The sequence below is a fragment of the Canis lupus genome, chromosome 13 (assembly GCF_048164855.1).
Source record: "Canis lupus baileyi chromosome 13, mCanLup2.hap1, whole genome shotgun sequence".
Lineage (NCBI taxonomy): Eukaryota > Metazoa > Chordata > Mammalia > Carnivora > Canidae > Canis > Canis lupus.
In genome coordinates, this window is record NC_132850.1 from 20,626,845 (window position 1) to 20,651,694 (window position 24,850).

Here is a 24,850-nt window from a genome sequence, read left to right on the forward strand (position 1 = left end):
TTAAACTTGTTTCCAGACTTTGTTTATACTTATTTTTATTTGATCTTCATAAGAACCTTAAAATAGAGGCACCTGAGTGGCCCAGTTGGTCTGCCTTCGGCTCAGGTCACAACGCCAGGGTCCTGGGATCAAGCCCTACATTAGGCTCCTATTCAGCCGAGAGTTTGCTTCTGCCTCTCCTCCCTGCTCCTGCTGTCTCTTGCTATCTCTCTCTCCCTCATTATTTTTTTTTTTAAATGAAGTCACTCCTTTGAGAACTGAACTTCAAACATCATACTACTTACACTTGTGGCAATGGCACTGATTGTGGTAATAAAACAATTTTACAAAGTTGCTCAAGCCAAATACATCTCTGTCTTCCCCTCACCCCCAAGAACCTAAAGATGGCACAGCTATTGTCAGAAGAATAGGATGATTTCTATTTCCCACAGCTTCATGGGAAAATGGGTATTATAATATACTTCTTAGACACCAGTGAGGATTGTAATGATTTCTCACCTTTTACAACTATTCACAGAGAATTTTAGCTAGACTCAAATTTAAGATTTATCTTCATGAATAACAGGAAATGTTTCCCTGATGTGACAAGATCCAGCTTGGTGATTCCTAAAAGGTTCTAGTATATAAGGGACCAGCAGGCCAGAAGGGTGTCACATGAGCTTGGTAAATTTTAGAGAACACATATTTCAAGGAATCCTTGCCATCTTGTGTAGCCAGTTCTGGGGGTAGGGGGGAGGGGAAGACCCACTGACCAAGTTTCTATAAGTCTTTAAAATAACACTACACCTAAGTTTTCTGAATCAACAGGTTGCCTTTTAAGTATCAAAACTCAACCTATTTTTTGTTGGAAATATTTTATTAAAATAACTTGTCCTTCTTTTATAACCTTATTGACCACTATCTTAATGATGACCACAGGGTTTACTATAGTACTGTTTGTTTTTTTCATTAAATAGCCTTAGAATGCTCAGTATGTTATATTTTTAGTTTTCTTTTTCCCTCCTTTTTTCTTTTCCCCCCCTTAACTATTGTCTTCTTATGGGCTGTGTGACTTCAGGAGGTTATTCAATCTCTTTCAGTCTTAGCTTCCTCATTTGTTTTTATTGTTTTTTTTGTTTTGTTTTGTTTTGTTTTTAGCTTCCTCATTTGTAAAATGAGGATAACTCCTACTAATTTGTAGGGTTGCTCTGAAGATAATGAGGTAGTGTGCATGATGGGTTTAACATACTACTTTGTATATATTATGTTTCAGGTACTGTCATAAATCTGACCTTTAAGTAAAGGGAACATTAACATATGAGAATACTTTCAACTTGCTTTGAAAACTATAAAATACTACAAATATAAGGAGTAATAATGTTATGTTACTATGCTTAGCTCAGATATTCTGATTTGGAAAGGTTTTTTTTTTTTTTTTTTTTGTCCAGGTAAATATATTTTTTATAGCAAGCAATAGGCAAATTAGCATACCTGTTAGATAAGCAGATGTATGCTTGGAGACTCAAGTCAATAAAAGATCTAGGCCCAAAAACCTAGAAATAGGTTCTATCCTTGAAATAAGATTCCTTTCATCCCATTAGACACAGTACCCAGGTTGGTAATTCCTTTTGTTGAGATGGACTACTAAAAATTCACTTAAAATGCTAACAGCAAATGGGATAGATTTAATTACTGACTTTTCCAATTGACTTATTTATAGGATGCATGAGAAATAGAAACTGTCTTTATTTTTTTTAAATGGGGAGGAGGGAAAAAAGGTATATTCCATTGTGCTTAATGGTCTTAATCATGTATTTAAAGAAATAACTTAATCCCAAATCCAAATGACCAAAATGGCAGTATTAATACTTTTGCATCAAATTCAGAAAAACATAAGATTAAAACTATGATGGTTTTAGTTATGCACACTGATTTCAGAAGGAATAACAAACTTTGTTTCCTGAAGTTACTTAAGTAAGGCTAAAATGTTCAGAATTCCATGAGAATGTGGTTTAATGATAAATGTATACATTTTAGGATTGCTGTGAAAAACAAGAGTAGACTATTTAAGGACAAACTACTGACCATGCATCTCTTCAGCTAACAGAATAGACAAGGATTAAATCTAAGTAAAGACAGGTTTCAACTGTTGGAATATAACAGGAATTAAGTACAACTTTACTTACACTAGTTACCATGTTAAGAATCCCACTCATTCACTGTAATCCCCCCTCCCTTTTAAAAATAAGCCCTATGTCCAACGTGGGGCCTGAATTCACAGCCCCAAGATCAAGAGTCCCATGCTCTACCAACTGAGTCAGCCAGGTGTTGGGATCGCGACCTGAGCCGAAGGCAGACTCTCAACCACTGAGCCACCCAGGTGCCCCAGAATTACTAATTTAGGAAACTATATCTTATTCTAAGAAAACGTCTTTCAATTGCAAGCTACTACTGCAAGAGATCTTTGGCTTTTAAATGGTAAAATGTATGTATTTTGATTGTCATTCAAATAAAGTTGGAATACTTAGGAATTACAAAAAAATCACAAATCCTGAGAACTTCTCTGAATGGAACTCTGAGAAGTACAGTAGCAGATATCAGAAGCAATATAACTCTGGAGAGAACACACTTGTTACCAATAGGTATTTCCAAGTTACCAACAGCATCCTACATCAACTCCAGTGGAATTTTCTTTGTTTCATATATACTGAATGATACACCAACATAAATAAAAACATGCCATAAAAATTGGATAGAAATTTTAGTGTTAGTTCCTCTTCTTAAATATTAGGAAAATGCCATAATCATGTATTTGGGGACAACATATACTTACCTTGCTCTTTGACATAGAAAGTGAAGATTCATCTTTATTTTGAGAAATGTCTTCCTTTCCTCTTTCAAAACCTATAAAAAAACATTGTTATTATTTGAGTATTACTATATAGCATGCAGGCATTAAGAAGCAAATGCATATAAGTCATCCAATTTCAAATGTACATTATAACTGATGTACATTGGTACAAAAGTCTAGATTAAACATACAGTATTAAACTATTAGAGCTTAAAAGACTTCTAAGGGATCATATGTAGTATAATAACTCTTTGGAATAAATTAAGGCTTATAAAGATGAAGTCTTTTCCTGAACTTGTCAACATCAAGTTAAATACCTCTTTTCTGTGGCTCCTAGAGCACTTTACATGAACTTCAGAGGCCTCATGGAGCTTTTGTTCTAGTGACCTCTTTTCTTTCTTTTTTTTTTTTTTTAAGATTTATTTTATTTATTTTGAGAGAGAAGAGAGAAGCAGACTCCCAGCTGAGGGTGGAGCCTGATGAGCGCAGGGCTCAATCTCACAACCCTGAGATCAAGGCCTGAGCTGAAACCAAGTCGGTTGGTTGCTCAACTGACTGAGCCACCCAGGCACCCATCTAGTGAGCTCTTTTCTAAAAAAGAATCCTAACTGATAAAACCAACCCAACATACTTTTCATATCTCTTGCCAAATTGGAGCAATTCTAGAATTAGTGATAAAAGACTAGGGAAAATAAATCTAGACTGAGGGGCAGATTTTTAAAAAATCTAACAATGTGCCTATTGTGAGAATTAAATGAGGATCCATTAGAAAGCACTTAGCATAGTATTTTCCACATAATATACATTAAATTCATGTTTCCTTTAAAATGATCATTGGCACTGACTATTGCTATACAAATTCTAAAAGGACGAATCTAAAATATATGAATGCACTGGGATGAACATGCGGATCCTTGCAATCATTTAACACATTAAAATAACACTATGCCAAAAGCAATTAGCAAATTAATGTTATTAAAAGTACAGTTAGAGAAATGTTAATGCTGAAATTTGTGTGGCAGGCATAAAAGGAGCAGTACTCAATGATGTTGCTTCTACTTTTGAGGGCAAGTATTATTAACTCTTTCCTATAATTGTTCTAAGTCCAATAAAAGCCTATATTAAAAATATACACGATTATTCATAAAGCAGCACTTAAAAAATCATCAGTAGCACCAGTGCCTGAAGCATCTAAAAATCATTTCTAACATATTAAAGATACCATTTATTCAGTATTTGGTTTATATTAGCTAAAAATAAATCCATTCCAATTTCTTAATCCAGAGATTTTATTGAATTGTTTTCTGTAATATGAAGAAGGTATCTTCCTTACCCTCCAGTTCTGATAAGGAGAATCACTCAATCCCAATGCTAGGGGGAGAAAACTGTTTCATAAATGTAATGTGAAATTTTAAATAACTTACCAAATTTTAGACTTGAGTATAAAGCAAATCAAAGTTACATGATTCAGTTTAAAAATCTAAAATATTTATTCAGAGTAGGAACATTCTTAATACTGATGAACTGATAAATTATTTCAAAGCTCTTCTATAGATTTAAATTTCTAAAAAAATTTCTGAAAGTATATACTATAAATATAAAAAATGACTTCTTTTGTTCTTAAAAGAACAGACTTTCACTTCAATTTGTATCTAGTTCTGATTAATTTATCAATATAATTAACATATTAATGACAACAACAAAGGAACCAACAATATCCATTTGTAAGAACACTTGTGATTACGACACTATGTCAGATGCTTTACTTACTTACTAATCTTTGAAACACTACCACACAAAAAACCCCCCACATACTAACTATATATTTTTTATAATTGAAAAAACTGAGGCTCACAGAAATTAAGTAACTTGACTGTCAGTAAATGAAAGTATCGGAACTAATTCAAACTTAGGTCTAACTTTAAAAATTCATGTGTTTTTAGAATGTTGGGTGCTTCTTAAGACCCAGAAGAGGTGGCCTTGCTATGACTGTGTAGACATACTTCGTTCTCCCCTTGTCTGAGATATACAGCATTTCACACATATTTGTACAAACCTATTTATCACAACATACTTTAAATATTTGTTTTCATGTTCATATTCCATACTTGACTATGAATTACTGAAAAGGTCTAATCCTTATTCACCCTTTCAAACACAAAAATTTGATAATTTGATTCGAAAATTAACAAAAGTAGACTCCACTGTTACTTGTAATTATTACATATGTAAAATACAGAACAGCTTCAGAAAAATGCATAAAACATAAGTGTATAATTTAATGTATACAGTGAATATTGACATAACTACCATCCAAATAAAAAAAAACAGAGAACTGTCAAAATCCCATAAGATCCTCCCCACTTCCCAGCATCATTCTTGATCACAATCTACTTTTCTCCTCAAAGGCAACTATCTTGACTTTTGCAAATATTCTTTACCAGTGTGTCAAGCAGGTATTTCATTCATTTTTATTGCTCATCATATAAGCATGGGATTAAAATCCAATAGGATTTTATTGCTCATCAATCCCATTGGATGACTATGCCACTATTTATCCATCTATTGTAGATAAACATTTGGGTGGTTCCTAGTTTGTCCCTCTTATAAACAATGGTGCCACAAATACTCTCAGGAGTGTATCCTGGTTATATATATCTATAGATATATCTATATCTATATCTATCTATCTCCTGGAGATAGATTTCTCTTTCTCTGAGTTTCTTTAAGGTTTAAACCTAGAAGAATTCCTGGGTTATAGTATATATGTATATTCAACTTTATGATACCAAATTATTTTTCTAATAGTGTGTAAGAGTTCTCCTTTCTCTATCTCCATGGTAACATCAATATTGGCAAATTTTTAATATTTTTGCTAATCTGCTGGGTGTGTATATCAATGGTATAATGAGATTCTAGTTTGTATCTCCCTAACTATTAATGATCTTGAGCACTTTCTCATGTTATTTAGCTATTTTAACTTTCTTTTTGTAAAGGAACTCTTCAGATGCTTTGTGCATTTATTTTTTTTAAGATTCATTTATTCATTTGAGAGACAAGAGTGTGTGTGCACATCCATGTTCATATCCAGGGGGAGGGGCAGAGGGAAAGATCTTCAAGCAGACCATCCACTGAGCTTGACAAGGGGCTCAATCCCACAACCCATGTGATCACGACCTCAGCCAAAACCAGTAGTCAGATGCTTAACCAACTGAGCCACTCAGATTCCCCTAATCTTTTGTGCATTAAAAAAAAATTACTATTTTTTCTTATTGATTTATATAGGAATTCCTGATGTATTCCAGATACTGGTCTTTTGCCAGCTATATGTTACAAATAAGTCCCTATTCAATGGCTTATCTTTTTATTACTAGCATTTTCTTCTTATAAACCACTCTTAATTTTAATGTAGCCAAATTTAGCCACCTCATTCTTTAATGGTTAGTGCTTCTTGGTCTTAAGAAAGTCTTCCCTAAATCTGTAGTCATAAATATTTCTAAATAAACACCATGTCCCTAACTTCTAGTTTCTGAATAGAATACAAGAGCTATCATCATTGGCAAGGTATAACCTTTTCATATACTTCCATAATAAATTTGGTTCAATAAAGTCTAGATATAATAAAGCAAGCTTTATGCTCTTTCAGTCTTCCTAAAGTGAATTTATAAATACATTGTCTACAAATGCAGATTTAATAGATATTTACAAAATACAGCTACATTAACTATACTGAACACAGTCAAGAAATTGTACTAAAAAAAAAATCTCTAAGTCAAAATATACTAAAAAGAAAGCTATTCGTGCACTAGAGCTCACACAGTTTGTCCATAAGTGATTTATTTGCTCAAAGTTTATTCATTCCAATTTTCTGGTACTATTCTAGAGATTGGCTCAATAAGCATATCTGAAAGTTGGAAGTTACACCTGAGATTGGGGAAAGAAACATAAGCAGACACGAACTCTGAAAAAAAAAAAAAAAAAAAAAAGCACTATGATGTTACTAGAAATACATGGGCAGGTAAATACCATTTCTAGGTTATAATTCATCATAAAGAAAAAGGCCATACCAATATATTTCTTAAGGTGCAAGTGACAAAAAAGTAATTTTTTTCTAAGGAAACGAAAATTAAAAGAAGGTTATGTTCAAAGTAGTAAGGCAAAATGATCTTTCAATATAACTAACATAGAACCTTTCCTCTAATGATGTCAGGTAAAAACAAATGCATCTAAGTATTTTTTTTTCAGTATAATGAAATGTCCCAGAAGAAATATATGCTTTACTTTTTTATTGGAAAGAACAGCATAGAAGCCACTTCTTTAAAGTACTTAATTCCATTCTATCTCTTAGCTGATAAAATACAACACAGCTTGTTGTGTTGTTTGTATTTGTAAAATGCAAAGCTTAAAGAGCTTTCTATCATGGCTAGTTGCAATACAACTATTGGTTGAAAAGGGGGAATATGGAAGCTTCCCTATGAATATGATTTTCTCTATTTCAAGAATTAGAAAACAAAGCCAACCATTTACTTTTCCATTCAAATATATTGATCCAGGGTGACCTTCAATATATTCTTTGGCAAGATATAAACTGACAATTCTGCCTTTAGTCACCTAATTAAATACCAAACTTAAAGTGAAATTTTTCTGTTGTTTAGTAGAGTCATAGGATTATTCTCTAATATTAAGTAGACTCATTGCATGAAGGTCAGCAAACATTTGCTAGTAAGTTTGCTAGCTTAAAAATAAAATACAGAGACAAACATAGAAATAGAACTAAATCACACTGTAAAAGCAAATAGAGTATTTAACAACATTAAAAATTTTCAGTGTGTTGTATTTTCAAAGCCACTTCTGAACAAAGACAAATACTAAAAGATACACCATTTTGAGAACATGAGAAGCATGATAGGAACCATGCTATACTGAGAAGACAAAATACAGATTGTGAATGCTGTTTACAGCTTATGCTATTTAGACAACAGTTCAGAAGTACAGTTTCCAATTCTTTTTTGAAACACTATCAGAAAAGAAAATGAAATCAGTGCATTTATAACTATTTGTGCAGATAACACCTTCTATAAGGCGTTTCACTATCTCAAAATAATGCATACATCACCTATCAGCCTGGATAATCACAAAAAGCCAAGAATAAATGTTAGTGTGAAAGCAGAAAATATAATTCAAATTTTTAAAATGTCAGAAAAATCTATAGTTATAGCAAGCACCTGAAGTTTCAGTGATTTCTTTGCCATGAATATTAAAAGAATACTTTCATTTTAAAAGAAAAATATAACCTCAAAAAAGTAGACAAAATAATGTCACAAGTTAAAATTTTGAAAGGAAAACAGATTTTAAAATATTTTAAAATATATATTCAAATATTTGCTATAATAAATCTTTTTCATACAAAAAATCAATTTAGATCTATTTCATTAACCAATTATTTAATGTCTAAATCATAGCCGTCAAATGCCTGATTTCATTTTTAAATTGTTACCTTAAAAATAACAGTTTCTTAGTAAAAACTAATTATATACAAACACATCAAACAAGAAGGCTATTTCAAAAATTATACTTGGACAGAAAACTTCACTTTAGTCAGGACTTGAACTGCTAAAGCTTACACATCAATTTTAACATAGTTACTATTCTGCAGAAAACAGCCAAACCAGTATCAATATTAAAGAACTGGGTTTCATTTGCAAAAACCTCAGAGCAATTTACTTATTTATAGAATTTTACCTTTACCTCAAGTCCAGAAAATGTTTTAATTTTATCGAAGGGTCATAATGTTTCTATAATTAAAGCAAAAATTCATGCTATCAGCAATGCAAGATTTGTACTTCACTGAATCACTAGTTCTCAAGTTTGGGCTTTAGAGATTTTAAAAGAAAATATGGAAAAGCCAAGCCATATAGCAGCAGTCACTAAACCTGAACCTTTAATTATAGAATCGGTTTCATTTTAATGAAAGCAGTTTTAAGATGTTAGAATGTCTAGTTTAATGAAAAGCCTGCAAGAAATTAAGAAAAGAATGCAAGATTAAACAAACAAACCTGGCAATGAAGGAGAAAGTTCATTGTATCCTCCAAATGAAGCATTCCGGACAAGCTTTCGGCCATCAATTCGTGGAGGAAATAAAACAGGCGAAACCACAGTACAGGAAGAAAATCTACGTTGTTGTGAGCTCTCTTCTTTCATGGTTTAGGAGGTCTATTTAACGTATACTTTCGCCCAGAAGGATAATTAGATCAGTATGGCAATGAGAGTCTTTTCTCTCACATCCAAATGTAGCGAAACCCACCAGCACAAACAAAGGACACACACATTTAACAGCAAAGGAGAAGGACCAGAGACTGTCAAATCAGCAATAAACAGAAAAGGCATTAAGCCACGCTAGTGGGTGTGTTTTTTTTAAATGAACTGATAAACAAGGAAGACTATTCCACTAATGTTTTACCTTTTTATCAAACCACAGCAATGCCCTGAGCTGAACTGCTGCTTTAGTAAAACAAAGCAAGATCAATACTTAAGAGATTCAGGATGAAGTAAAATGAAACCTTTTTCTCATATCTGTTATGTTTTTTGTAGTATCCACCACACTTCCCACCTCTTCCGATTCTTTCCAGTTTTTGCTTACTTCAGAAATGGATATAAACCATAACACTGTTTATCTTTCCTGAAGCCTCTAGATCTCTATCTAATCCACTGCTTACCTCAGCCATGTTTAAGAATTCATAAAGCAAGATACTCTTTCAAGTACAATTTTGATGGATTCTAACAGCTAAAACCGAAAATAAATATTTAAGTTTTACCTCTAGCAAGGATAGATGAGTCATTAAGGCAATGTTAATGCAAATGCATCAACAGGGAAGATTGAAAAGACACCATAATAATGCTGAGTGCTCTAATACATGTTGTCTTGAAACAGATATGAGCCGCAATAGTTCCTGTTCATTGCATTTGAACTTTTCAAAATATATCATCTACCAATGAGGATGTTCCAACTTAAAACTCTCCTATTTAAAGGAATATGCAGCTTTATTATCACAATAACAAATGGAATATCTTTCTATACTAGGTTAAAACTTAAGTTACTGGTATGATCTAACATTATTAAATCTAATAGTAAAGTACCAATAGCCAAAATTATATACTATGCTATCTCTTTATAACTAATCTTTAAAGTTTCAAGAAATTCTTTCCTAGTTATATTAAAACTCATTTTCCTGGGCAGCCCCGGTGGCTCAGCGGTTTAGCGCTGCCTTCAGCCAGGGGTGTGATCCTGGGGACCCGGGATCGAGTCCCACGTCGGGCTCCCTGCATGAAGCCTGTTTCTCTCTGCCTGTGTCTCTGCCTCTCTCTCTGTGTCTCTCATGAATAAATAAATAAAATCTTTAAAAAAACAAAAAGTTCATTTTCCTTATTCTACCTTAATTGAAACTTAAAAAGCTCTAGTCAATTACTTTCTTTATATATCCTGGATTGATTTTTCTGATCACAGTTCTTACTTTCAATCTAGAAATAAGCCCCTTAGCTAAACTAAACTCAGTTTAGTTCATTTTTTATAGATACTTTACTATACAAACTCAGTTAACTTCCTATTATTACACATACATTTCAAGGCTAGTTCTCCACTCCTATACAACAGCATTCTATACAAGCTAAGTCTGTTGCTCTTTACTAGAATGGACACCTAACAAATTGAATTTCCTTATGTAACATGTTCTTTCTTGGGCAAAGGCATTTCAAAATCAATTAATGGTAAAAATAAGTTTACAGTTAATAATTACAATAACAGGAATTTATGCTTTTTTTTTTGCTTTTCTCCATGTCATGAAATACAAATGACAATTATAGACAATAAAGAAACGATAATTCATCATGCAATGGTGCTTGCCTCTCAAGGCATTATAGTATAATGGTTAAGCAGGATTTGAAATTAAACTGCCTGGGTTCAAATCCCAGCTGGATGCATCTTAGTAATTATGTTAATTTCTGTGGGTCTCTGTTTCCTCAACTATAAAGTGCTAATAATATTACCTATATTATCCAATTGTTTCAAGGATCAAATTGGACTATATGTAACATCTAGAAAAGTTCCAGGTTAAAATGGCAGAATGAAGACATTAAACTAACGTGTTCCCTCCTAAAACACAATTAAAATTACAGGAAAGGGGTAAAATCTTAAAAACATAAACAATTTATAGGTATGGATTCCACAAGTATGTATCCAGGATACATATATTTGATACTGGAAAGCATGAGATTAACAAGTAGTCACAGTCTTGCAGATCCCAGAAAGCTGAATCACAAACCAGCAATGGTAAAAACTGAGAACCAGCCCTATTTATACCAAAGAATCCTTTTGAACATAAATCATAACACCAAGTTCCTCTAGATAAGGAATCAGATAAGCTATTGACATCACCAATAATTCTGGAATCAAGATCAAAATAAAAGCAATGCTTTCAAAATTGGAAGAAAAATGACTTCCAACTTAAAATTCCATACCCAGCCAAACTATCAATTACATATTAGGGTACAATAAAGATGTTTTTAGACACACCAAGGTCAAAAACTTACTTTCCATATGTATTTTCAAATAGTTTACTAGAGAAGTCCTTCTCACCTGGGGTTCATTAGGACTATTGCACTAAAACATCTACTTTTCAAAATGAATTACTCTTTTCTCCCGTATATCCATAATGGCTCTAGCCATGCACTATAATCCTGGAGAGAACTGAGAAAATATTCACTTAAATTATTTTCTATAGACCTTACTTTCTTCATAGGCCCCACCTGAGAACAGTTGTACTAGAATATATACTTTACCAAAAAGTGACAGTGAAGAGTTAGAATGCATGGGACCAGGAAACAGCTTAATATAAATGTGCTGTCATTACCCAAAAAGTACCCAATCACTATACCATCTCTTTATAAACCAAGGACAAACTGAGTGAACTTTGCCCAATTTTTTTCTGACTTTGGCTTGTCTTGATATGTTGATGAAGTTTCTTCTCTGTTTCCCATGCTATACTGTTTGGATAAGGCGAGTTCACTTCCAGTAAAGAACAGTACAGAAGTGTTCTCATTCCTTTTTTTTTAAGATTTTGTTTTTTAGAACAGTTTTAGGTTCACAGCAACATTGAGAGGAAGGTACAGAGAGATCTCCCATATTTGACCTGCCTCCACATATGCACAGCCTTTCTATTATCAATTCCCCTCACCAGAGTGATACATTGGTTCTAAGTGATGAACCTACATTGATACATAATCACTCAAAGTCCACAGCTTATCTTAGGATTCAATTTTTGATGCTGTACATACTATGGGTTTGGACAAATGCATAATGACATGTATCTATCATTATAGTATCATTCAGAGTATTTTCACAGTCATAAAAACCTGTGCTTTGCTATTCATTGCTGCCTCCCTGCTAACTCCTGGAAAGGACTGATCTTTTTTACTATTTCCATAGTTTTGCTTTTGCCATAAGGTCACATAGAACTCTAATGAGTAACATTATATCTAAGTCTCTGTTGTTGGTGTTTCATTCGTCTCAATTTCAGCACCAGTATCTCCTGTCTTACTTAATGGATCTTTATGGTAAGTACTAAATGGCCCTGACCCTTGCCTGGCTCTGCTTCTTTAGAAGGGTCTTGACTCTTCTTTGCCCTTTGCTCTTCCTAGACAATTGAGGATAATCTTACCCAGTACCAAGAAAAAAAACTGTTGAGATATGGATTCAAAATACATTGAACAGATAAAATCATTTGAGAAGTGACATATTAATAATACTGAATTTTCCTACTGGAAACATGGTAGGAAAATTTATTGTCTCTCCATTTACTGAGAATACACTATCTTAGTGTTACACTTTTCTACATAAAGATATTGATTTATTAGACTTACTGCTATATACCTTTCTTTTCTGTTAGTTTAAGTGGTATTTTTTGAGCTGCATCTTTTAAACTATTTGTTACTGGTATATACACTGCAGTTGGAACATGTATCCAGTATTTTTTTTTTTTTTTTTTTTAGATTTTATTTATTTGACAGAAAGAGTGCACACAAGCAGGGGGAGCAGTAGGCAGAGGGAGAGGGAGAAGCGGGCTCCCTATTGAGAAGTGAACCTGATGCGGGGCTTGATCCCAGGACCCTAGGATCATGACCAGAGCCAAAGGCAGATACTTACATTGCATTAGTAATTTTAATAACTTATCTGTAAATTTGGGTAAGGTTCTGTATAAATAATTACACTACTAATAAAATTTGTTTGCTCCTTTAATTTCTTTTTATCTTATTCACTAGCTAAATTCCAACTAGTGTTGAAATGACCCATAGATGGTACACACCTTTTCCTTCTTCCTAATTCTAATTACAAGGTTAAGAAAGAGTTCCTTTCTATTTCTAATTTGCTAAAAAACTTTATCATGAACAGATGTTAAAATTTTCAAATACATTTTAATGGGATAACATAGTTTTTCTTCTTTATTCTGTGTATTAAATGACATCTAGATATTCTTTTCTTTAAGATTTTATTTATTTATTTATTTATTTGAGAGCGAGAGTGAGAGCGAAAGCGAGAGCAAGATAGAGAGCGAGAGAGAATCTGAAGCTGATTCTGGGCTAGGCAGAAGCCCAACTCAGGACTCAATCCTACAACTGCAAGATCATGACCTGAGGCAAAACCAAAAGTTAGAGCCCCCACTACATCCCCCCCCATCCCAGCACAGAGCCTGCTTAAGATTCTCTCTTCATCTTCCTTTGCTGCTGCCCTCCCTCCACCTTTTCTCCTCTAAAAACAAAAAAAAGATCTAATCCAATTTCAGAGATATTAAAGTAGGAGGAGGGGTGCTTTTTCAGACTTAATGAAATCATACAGTTCTAAGGTGAGACTGGAATTACATTTTTCCCTAAATGTTCAGTAGAATTTGTTTTTAAATATATCTGGGCATATGAAGTTTTCCTAAAGATAATTTATATTACTAATTAGAGTACAAAAATCACTAGAATTTCCTATTACTAAATAAATTTTAGGAAGTATGATCTTTCTAGAAATTTTTCATCTAATTTTTCAAATTTATTGACTAGAGTTGGTTATCTTTTAAACATCTGCCTATATTTTTAGTTGTGTCTTTTTATTCCTAATGATGTTCACTAAGTTAAATGCTTGCTTAACTCATTACTTTTTAGCTCTTTTTGTAAAGTATTAGCATTAAAACTATTTAGGTTTCCTGCTTGGGAATTCTGAAGCCTCCTTAATCGGAGAGTTGTTTTCTATCTTTTTTTTTTTAAAGACTTCATTTATTTTCTTTTTAAGATTTTATTTATTTATTCATGAGAGAGGCAGAGAGACACAGGCAGAAGGAGAAGCAGGCTCCATGCAGGGAGCCCGACACAGGACTCCATCCCAGGTCTCCAGGATCACACTCCAGGCTGCAGGCAGCACTAAACCGCTTGCCACTGGGGCTGCCAAAAAAGACTTCATTTATTAATTGAGAAAGAAAGAATGTGCATGGGGGCATGGGCAGAGGGAGAGGAAGAGAAAATCCCAAGCAGACTCTGTACTGAGTGTGGAGGCCAATGCAGGGCTCAATTTTATGATTCTGAGATCATGACCTGAGCCAAAATCGAGAGTAAGGTGCTTAACCAACTGAGCCACCCAGGCACCCCATCTTTCAGCCTTCTGAAAGGTTCCCAACACAATATTGCCTGGGACGCGTGAGTGGCTCAGTGGTTGAGCATCTGCCTTCGGCTCAGGATGTGATCCTGGAGTGCTGGAATCAAGTCCTGCATCGGGCTCCCTGCATGGAGCCTGCTTCTCCCTCTGCCTGTGACTCTGCCTCTCTCTGTGTCTCTCGTGAATAAATAAATAAAATCTTAAAAAAATATATTGTCTTTAATCCATTAACTCACATTCTGGCATTTATAATTACAAATGGTGAAGATGGTGGTCTGGATGGTAGGTAATTTATGCAGATTTTCTCTGGTGGCTTGCTACTTCATGTGTTTACTGATTTTTCCACATCCCTGCCAGCATTCGGTGTTGTCACTGTTTTGGATTTTAACAGGTGCACACATAATGCTATCTTGTTCTGTTTACATATGAACTCATAACTAAAAATCAATAATTTTCAGAGGCCTGTGTTCAAACCTCTCCTCTAATAAGTACTGTGTTGATTCTTCCAGACACCTCCGAATACTAATGACCCAAGATCCAAGATCATTTTAAACTAAACTGAGGGAAATAAATAAATAAATAAACAAACAAACAAACAAACAAACAAACTAAACTGAGGAATGTTACAGTTTTTGAAACAGAAATGGTATGAATTCTGGCCCCAAGCTACAATAAAGTCTGAAATATGGGATGCAGCTGGTCAAGAATGATAGATACCAATGTAGTAGAGAGGAGCAAAGAAGCCACAGTCATAGATAACAGCACAAATGATGAATCCTTTGCCAGAGCCAAAAAATCGTTTGAAGAACCTAAAAGGCAAGCTAATTGTAATGGCTTTATCAGGAAACAAGGCTGACCTTGCAAATAAAAGAGCTGCCGATTTCCAGGAAGCACAGTCCTATGTAGATGACAACAGTCTGGCTGGCTATTACATAGGTTTTGTTGTTTGGGTCAGGGAATGGGCTTTCGTTCTCTTTGAACATAATATAGTCAAGGTACTAACAACAATGTACATTCAAACTTGATTATTTTATATTTGATCTTCAAAAAATAAAAATAAAAAAATAAATTTGATCTTTAGTGGTACTATAAATAAGACATTACACTGCAGTCTCCATATGTTTATTACTTTTCTGTAATATTTAATAAGAGTTGCTTGAAAGTATACAAAATGTACAGTTACTAAAATAGCTAATTTTTCCTTTTTCTCTCTCTTTAAAAGGATGGGGTTCAGTTGTTCCAACATGGCTAAACCATAATAAATAATGTATCAGTAACTTGTAACATAAGTAAGTACTGCAGTGTATTAGTAATAATCTTGCAGCATTGTTTTCCAAAGTTTCTTTTATTTTGATCAGTTCAGTATATTGCACTGATTATTTTAGGTATTTTCATATATGATATCTATCATGTAGTTAGAGATGATTAAATCTAAATGTTGACCTGCTAGCAGAACTTGTACATTTATAGCAATTCAGAATTAGTAAGGAAAACAGTTCACCAGTGTTTAATTTTATATTGAAGTGCTCAGGTTGGAATAAAGTGGTATAGAAAAAGCAAACACAAAAACAAAAATATAAAACAAAAAACCCCTACCATACCCATCATTTTGATGTTCTTCCTAGGAAGGTTTTTGTCTGAATATCTAGTTTGCTATATTACCGGAACTGTAATATATAAAATTCACTTACATGTTTTCATGTCCTTATGCTTCCCTACCTCTTGTTCCTAAATTTCACAAATTGGGACTGAGAATATCATTTTTGGTTTGTTCTTGCTTTCTAGTACAGAACCCTGTATCAAAAAGAATAAAAGCCAGATTGGTGGAGGAGACTCTTGGAAAATCCTGTACTCTCCAGGGGGAATTTGTCTGTCACAAACATCCTTCTTTTACCTGGAAAATAAGTGTTTGCTAAACTTCACTGTTTCATTATTAAGTAAAACTTAATTTAATTTTGAATATACATTCAAAATTAGAACCAAAATGAAAACACAATTTTTTAAATGAAATTGTTTATCTTCTCTCAGAAATTACGCAAACATTGGCAAATTAAGTTATTATCTTGCTTTGTATTTACTTACAATATAGAAAACTGGTATCTCCATGCCTCAAATAAGGAAAGGAAAATTGTAGCAATTAACTTTATAGGTGAAACTATTTTACCACTCGTGCTAAGAGGAAAGGATCTCAACCTGCCAGACTTTGGAAACAAATGGGAGGAAATCTCAATAGAAAAGAGCTGAGGAACTAGTGCAAGTAGTACATGATAGTCCTTTAATGTTATCTTAACACACACACACACACACATACACCTTAATATGTAGATGTACACACACATACATATTTTTAAATTAGATATATGCACACAAAACATTTTTATAGGGAAAAAAGTGTCCTGTAGTAAGATGAACATTACTGCTTGGATGAGAAGCAATTAATAAGGCCTGGCAAAAATAAGATGGAATCCTCTCAAGTTGGTAAATATATTTAAAATAGAGCTAAATTATTCATTCTCACTTTTCAATAAATATTTTCAAAGTACTTCAGTTTACCCTACAGGAGCAGAGGAATATTTGAAAAACATAGATACTGCAACATTTCACAAGAGATTTAGAAAACTATTTCATTCTCATTTTTTAATTTGCCAAATATTGTATCTTTTTCATTATTTAATAGATACTTTCATGCCTCTCTAAGCAGCAATTATCCAAACTTCAAGAATTTCAAACAGAAAACAATTATGTCTTAAATAACTTTAAAAATCTAACAGTGAGGATTCAGTAACTCAGAAGAAAAGTAACATAACCTCCAATGTATACTATCCAATGTATACTACCAATTAAAACAAGCTATGGCTATAAACCAAAGCACAGCATTTAGGAGGAAAAAAAATTAAAGATGGTGGGGATAAATTCAAGTACTCTTTCAGGTAAAACAATTTTCATGAAATAAAACACATATATTCAAGACACATTTGTTATAATGTGCATAGTCTCATAAATATTCAATAATTGATCCTAGAAATACCTTACCAAGGAAGGAAGAATTGCTTCGGTTCATGGAGGAAACTGACTTCTTGGTCTCCTTTTGCCTAGAAACCACTTTATAATGAAGGTGTCACCTGAGATTTATACCAGTGATGTCTAAAATTCACCCTGGGGAATCTGGTACAACATTTTTACACCAGTAAACTCACATTAGTAAACTCCGCAAAGAAAATCGCCCTTTACTTTGAAGTTTTCTATTAAGTTGTAGATATAGATACATCATGTCATGTGTAATGCTACAAATGCTACCAGGGCATTCAAGTGAAAGGACTTGGCAGGGTTAAGAGAATTTGCTGAAGGATAAGAGAAACACAATACTAAGCATATACATTTTAATTTAAGTCTAGATAAAGCAAGCATGGTCTAAATTTATTTTGATAAAACTGGTTAAGCAGGTAACTGATTAAAGTAGGTAACTTCCAGTTTAAACATTTTAAAATTTTAAACATTTAAAAATTAGTTTGAAACAGACTCCTTTAAGTTTTGGCAAAGCAACATTTTATATTCTCTTAAAAAGCACTATAAATGAAAAATGGTTTTGTAAGACTGAAAGCATGCAAAATAGCTTTGTATGATCAAAGAATGAAAGGATAGCTACAAGATGAATTACAGTAACTCATCAAGCTTTGATAACAATCTCAAATGTCATGTAGTGAGAACACAGTATCCATGTGATGAGCTTTAATTTAGTCTCTAGGCTCCATTAGAGCTGTCCTTATTCAAAAGTAGAGCAGGGAAAGGGAGACAACAAGCCTAATTAATATGAACGTCTTTCTGGATAAATAACTAAAATATGTAAAAGGTCAAAAAAGTCAGCATAAAACAAATACCATCCTATTTAAGAGACTGTAATCATACTAAAATTAAAAGTATTTTTTTTAATTTTTATTTATTTATGATAGTCACACACAGAGAGAGAGAGAGAGAGAGAGAGAGAGGCAGAGACACAGGCAGAGGGAGAAGCAGGCTCCATGCACCGGGAGCCCGACATGGGATTCGATCCCGGATCTCCAGGATCGTGCCCTGGGCCAAAGGCAGGCGCCAAACCGCTGCGCCACCCAGGGATCCCTAAAAGTATTTTTAAGTAAACTGGTATACTATACTTAACTTTGAATAAGGAAAAAAATCTGACACATAAATAATGTCTGGAATAATCTGATTGATTTCCATAACCTAAACATATAAATAATTAAAAGACTACCTTGATGTGTGTGGGCTTCAGTGAGGAGACTCAGTCTCCCTAGTTCCTTCGAAAAATGAAAAGAAAATCCTAAAACAATGGAAAGAAACCACACTGCAAAAAAATAGACTTAACAACTGTTTTTAAGGGATAATGACCTACACTGAATTGGTATGAATCAATTTACATGAAGGAGAGCCGCTAGAAAATAGGAATAATCTTTGCCATCCTAAAGCACTAGCAAAATCAACTTCTAACACAACAGCATGTATAAAACGAAAAGAAAATAGGTGGCACTACAATTCACTCTCAGTAGAGTGTAGTAAGACTGTGGGTTTTGACAGTCCTGAGACTGAAAACTGCCTCTGACATTTACTGGTTTAGCGAATTTGAACAAATTTCTTAACATCCATAATCCTTCGGTTTCTCACTTGTAAAACTGACATACTAACTGTGCCTGTCTTATGTGATTGTTTCAACAGCTCAACCTAATTTTGCACATACAACTTATAGCATATTAGCCTAACTGGGCAAGCTCTTGGTAAAAGGTAGCTATTTGCATGAGTCTAGCACATAGGATCAATATAAATACCACTTTTTCCTGATGCATGGTCTTCCACTCTTGTAGGACTCTCTCTTTAGCAAACACAGGAACAATATTATATGTGAGGTTCATGTCATACTCATGGTTTTAGTAGGTGAATATCACCCCCAAATGTGTATTTATTCATTAAAAAATGAGACTAAAGCTGCACAAGGGCAGGACTAGCACATAAAAGGTGCTCAGTAAAGACGTTCATGCACTTATTCAACACAAAAGTACCTACTATGTTCCAAGTACCATGTGTGCTAGGAATAGATGAATATTAAAAAGGAAAGGACAGGCTGTCACAAGGAGTTCACTGACAATGACATTTACTCTCTCTACACCTTTCTTCCTTTATATATTAACCTGAATTATTTTATTTAGTATTCATCTGTTGGAGAACGCTTTCCTCAGCCCCATAACCACTTACTTATACAATGCCTCTAAGCCATCCACTAATTTGGACATTTTCTCCTACAGATCCCACCTCCTCCAACAGAGCAATTCACCAAACTCATCCATTAAACTTCCTTCCACTCCCATGCCAGCATCCCACACCTACTCTGCCATGATTACTTTTACTGCACATACCCAGTAAAGCCTAACTTTACAGAAGAAAATCTCATACTAAGGCAGATTAACATCAACTTCAACTGAGGGCTGAATGCTACTTGGCACTCCCATTATCATGGTTCCTCCACTTTCCAGTTGTATTCCTAGTCCTGTCAATCCCTTCATCTGCATACTAGATCCTATCCCTGCTGCCTCTTCAGAGACCTACCCTATTAATTCCCCCATCTTTCTCACACGTTTTATATTTCTCTCTACTGACTTTGTCCTGTCAAAATTTGGACATGCTCAAATATTTCCTTTCTTAAATCTCTTTTTTATCCCATGTCTTTCTCTAGCTACCATACACTTCCCTCCCCTTCAAGGGCACAATTCCTGAAAGAGTCTGTTATTTTAGCTATCTCTAATTCCTTATCTTTCTTACTAAATTTTATTGCTTTCAGCTTCTGCCTTCACTACTGTTCCCAAAACTGATTTCACAAAAGCTAGCAATGATATCTTGTTGATGGATAATTTTTCAGTTGTCTTAACTGGTTTGACTTTGGAGCTATATGTAAAACTACAGGGCACTCTCCTTCCTTCATAAAACCATCTATTTCGAGACGCCTGGATGGCTCAGTGGTTGAGCGTCTGCCTTGAGCTCAGAGCGTAATCCCAGGATCCCTCTGCCTACGTCTCTGCCTCTCTCTGTGTGTCTCTCATGAATAAATAAACAAATCTTTTTTTAAAAAATCACCTGTTTCATTCTTCTGGGATTTTTTTTTTAAGATTTTATCTATTTATTCATAATAGAGAGAGAGAGAGAGACACAGGCAGAGGGAGAAGCAGGCTCCATGCCGGGAGCCCGATGCGGGACTCGATCCCGGGACTCCAGGATCACGCCCTGGGCCAAAGGCAGGCGCCAAACTGCTGAGCCACCCAGAGATCCCCTCTTCTGGGATTTAACACTCTTCTACCAATACTTTCTCCATCAGATCCTTAAATATTGACATTTTTTTAGGATGGTATTCCAACTACTTTTTTGGTTTTTTTTTTTAAGATTTTATTTATACACAGAGAGGCAGAGACCGAAGTAGATTCCCTGCAGGGAGGAGCCTGATGTGGCTCGATCCCAGGACCCAGGGATCACGACCTGAGCCAAAGGCAGACACTCAACCACTGAGCCACCTAGGTGCCCCTCCAACTACTTTTTTCAAGCTTCAATTCTTCCTAAACTTTTTACAACTCACAACAAGAGATATATTTTATATCAAATGTGTGTGTAAGAACACATGAGTATCAGATAAAACTTTCACAGATCAGATAGGCTCTGATCTTTTGATTCTATTCTACTTCATTTAAAAAACAATATTGTCTGGGAATCTCTAAACTGATATACATGATTGTCTCAAATGTTTTCATTACTCTGTTTATGCTGATGACTTCTAAATTTACATTTCCAGGGCAGAAGTGTCTACTAAAGCCCAAACTCATACAGCCAATTTCCTTTGTAACATGCCACATGGATAGCTCTAACTAACATACTTCAATCTCACCATGTCCAAAATTGGAGTTCTCAGCATCTCTCCACCAAACTTGGTTTTCCTCCATAGTTCCCTACCTTGATATAAACTTTTAAACTAGTTTCCCAAGCAAAATATCTAGGAGTCATTGCTGATTCTTTTTTTACTCTTTCGACTGTCACCCCATAAATTTTTTTTTTTTTTTAATTCCCACCACTGTCCCTCTCATCCAGACTGTATTCAACTCACCTTAACAGTTCAGTCTGGTAATGAATCTTCTCATACATATTATATTCTTCCAAATTTATAAATGTAATTCTAATCACTTTGTGTTGCCTACTATTATAGTTATCTACTGTTGTACCTTAAACTACTCAAAACTTAGGGGTTTAAAACACTAAATTATTTGCTCCTCATTCTGAGATTTATGCAAGTTGCCGGGGGTAGGGAGGTTCCTCTCTGATTCATAGAGTATCTGCTAGAACACCCAAATATGGCTTCCTCACTCATATCTGATCCTTCAGTTGGGATGACTACAAGTGGAGGCTAGCCAGTTTGGGCTTTCACACAGCATGGTAGTATCTGGATAGTGAGACTTCTTACATAGAAGCTGGCTTCCTCTAATATGCAAAAGCAGAAGTAACCAGTCTTTTTAATGTCTGATCTCCAAAGTCCTAGAATGTCACTTCTGTCATGTTGGTCACAGCAGTCACATGGCCATCCTAGATTGAATAGGAGTAGGGGGAGAGTGAGAGTAAACTTCATTTCTTGATGAAAGACATTACTGCAGTCATCTTTGAAATGAAATATATCTAATTCACATTCCTTCCACATGTAAAATACACTCATTGTCTCCCCTAACCAAAATGTCATCCTATTATAGCACTGGCTGTAAGGCCAGAATCTAGTTATTTAAATCAGGTTCAAGTGCAAATGGTACTCCTTGGGTTTAGTTCCTCACATACAGCTCCTCAGATACAGCTCCTCTTAAACCAAAACGCCATCACCTCAAAAGATAACTTATTTGCCCCACTGCAGTAAGCCAGGGATAGGACTGCAATGGGCACTGGAGTTCAAAAGATGCAGAAGATAATGAGTTACACTGAAGGCATTACAGTGTCATAGCAATTGTGAAATCTGCTGGGCACATGTCATCAATACTTTGAATAGAACACAGTCATGTTCTTTGAAAATAGTCTTTTGGGGATCCTGACTTTGCCCTCTGGCCTCCTGGCTCCATTCTCTGAGTCAGTCTTCCTATTTCAGAAGAAATGGTCCATATTTGCAACGGTGGAGCTTTCTCCATCTACTTCATGCCCACACAAGGTTCAGATTCCCCTCACACATAAAGGCTCTACTTAGTTGAACTATGTCTATCATTTTCCATCTAAGCTGGTGGTGCTTCCATTAGCACTATTCTTGTAAAACCTTTGTGAGTTTCTTACTAATTTTATTAGAATTGACTCAATGAAACAGACGCTGCAACCAAAAATTTCTTTGAGATAGGTCATTCACTACTTTAGGCTATATCATGGCACTGTAGGACAACAGACTTAAGAGCCTTAGAAGCTCTTTGGCTAGCTAAAACATTCTAAAAGATACAACTGTAAGATTCTTTAAGCCCCTTTGTCTGGTTGAAAGGCTCCAAGAGCCATTGCCTTAAATCCTTCTGAAGTCTCAACATAAAATCTTACAGAAGCACTCTTAGTCTGATCCTTACTTTGAACCCATTTTTTACTAATGGTACTCTTGGATTTTTGAAGTATTCAGATAAGTGAAGGCAAGGAAGGTGACATTCTTTAATGGAGGACCAGGATAAATAAAAGCATAGTCAAGCTGAGGAACAGTGAAGAAAGCCATCTTGCTGAGTTCAAGGGGAAACAAAAAATGAAATTGGAAAGGTACAGTAAAATTAGATAAACTAAAAGTCCTAACAGATTACAGAACCTGGAATTTATGTCCAAATGTTACTATAGCAGAGACTCTTGGAGAGCTTTATAAATACATGGTCTTGCCCTAGAAGGAAAAAAAAACTCTTAGAGATTTTAAAAGGCTGAAGTAGAAATATGTATCTAAGCAAAGCTCCCAGGTGGTTCTCAAGACAGCCAGATTCAGCAGCCACTGCTTAAGGTAATAATCAACTGTCAACTTTTTGAAAATGGGAGCGACTGAAATGCAGGCATCGGTGAACTTTTTGGTTACAAGCTTGAATGATTAAAATCTGTATTTTCATTTATAATTTTCTATTTCTCTTTATTCATATTATTTCCCTCAGAGACCTACTTCAGAGAATCTATGAATCTGCCTACATACATCTATAAAAACCTCATTCTCATAATAATCTCACCTTAACACATAAACAATCATTTTCTGTTTGGTTGCTTTGTTAACAATTTGAGGATGGCTCAGTCAGTTAAACACCCCACTTTTGATTTTGGCTCAGGTCATGATCTCATGGATCATGGGATTGAGCCCTGCATCAGGCTCCTGGTTCAATGAGGAGTCTGCTAGAAGATTTTCTCCCTCTGCCGTCCCACCACTGGCATATGCACGAGCACTCTTTCTCTCTAAAATAAATAAATTTCTAAAAAAGAAAAGAAAAAGATGAGCCTGATATACTGGAGGCAAGGTCATAATAGAATTAGGCGGGTGTGGTACTATGCAACAAGTATGAAATGATAAGGACCTGACTTAAGATGGTAATAGTAAGAATGAAAATAGAGATCAGAGCCTTATGGTTGTTAACACTTCTAGAAGAAATCACAGAAAATGTCCTTTGCAACCTTAGAGTACACAAAGATTTCTTTAGTAGAGAGGGAGGAAAAAAGCTTGAAACATAGGGTAAAAAATGATAAACTGGGTTTCGTCAAGATTAAAAACTTCTACTCTTTTTTTTTAAACTTCTACTCTTTGAAAGCAATCATTTGTACAATGAAAAAGTATGTCAAAACTTGAAGCAAGTACAATACACATAACTAGCAAAGCATGATATAGAAATACACAAAGAACTCTTAAAACTCAATAAGATAAACAGACCAGTTGTTTAAACGGGTAAAAACTCTGAACTTACACTTCAAATATACCAATGACCAATGAGTTTCTGAAAAGATGCACATCACTGGTTACAAGAGAAATACAAATTAAAACCACAATGTGATACCACTACACACCCACTAGAATGGCTAAATAAAAAAGATTGAGAATATAAATGTTCAACTGAAACGCTTGTAGACTGCTAACAGAAACATAAAATGGTACAACTACTTTGGAACTAGTTTGGCCAATTTCTTATAAAGTAAAGCATACATTCATACCATGACTCCACAACTGCAATGTTACATGTTACAAAAAATAAAAATAAAAATCTCCACAGAAAGCATTCTACACATAATGGGGTTCTAAAAGACACAGGAGCCCATGTTAAAAGTTTAGAAAATTTGAGCCTCAA

The 24,850-nt window shown here is 34.5% G+C and overlaps 1 protein-coding gene across 9 annotated transcripts in view; it reads right to left on the reverse strand.

Annotated features, from left to right (window-relative positions):
- OSBPL8 (oxysterol binding protein like 8) overlaps positions 1–24,850 on the reverse strand; it is a 147,349-nt gene that overhangs the window by 43,838 nt on the left and 78,661 nt on the right. For 8 of the 9 annotated variants that reach the window (XM_072772840.1, XM_072772842.1, XM_072772844.1 and 5 more), the window contains one exon: positions 2,813–2,883. In XM_072772840.1, the coding sequence (XP_072628941.1) occupies positions 2,813–2,883 (71 nt within the window). Of the gene's footprint in view, positions 1–2,812; positions 2,884–8,886; positions 9,058–24,850 lie in introns of all 9 variants that reach the window. The other variant, XM_072772843.1, reaches the window with a different exon arrangement.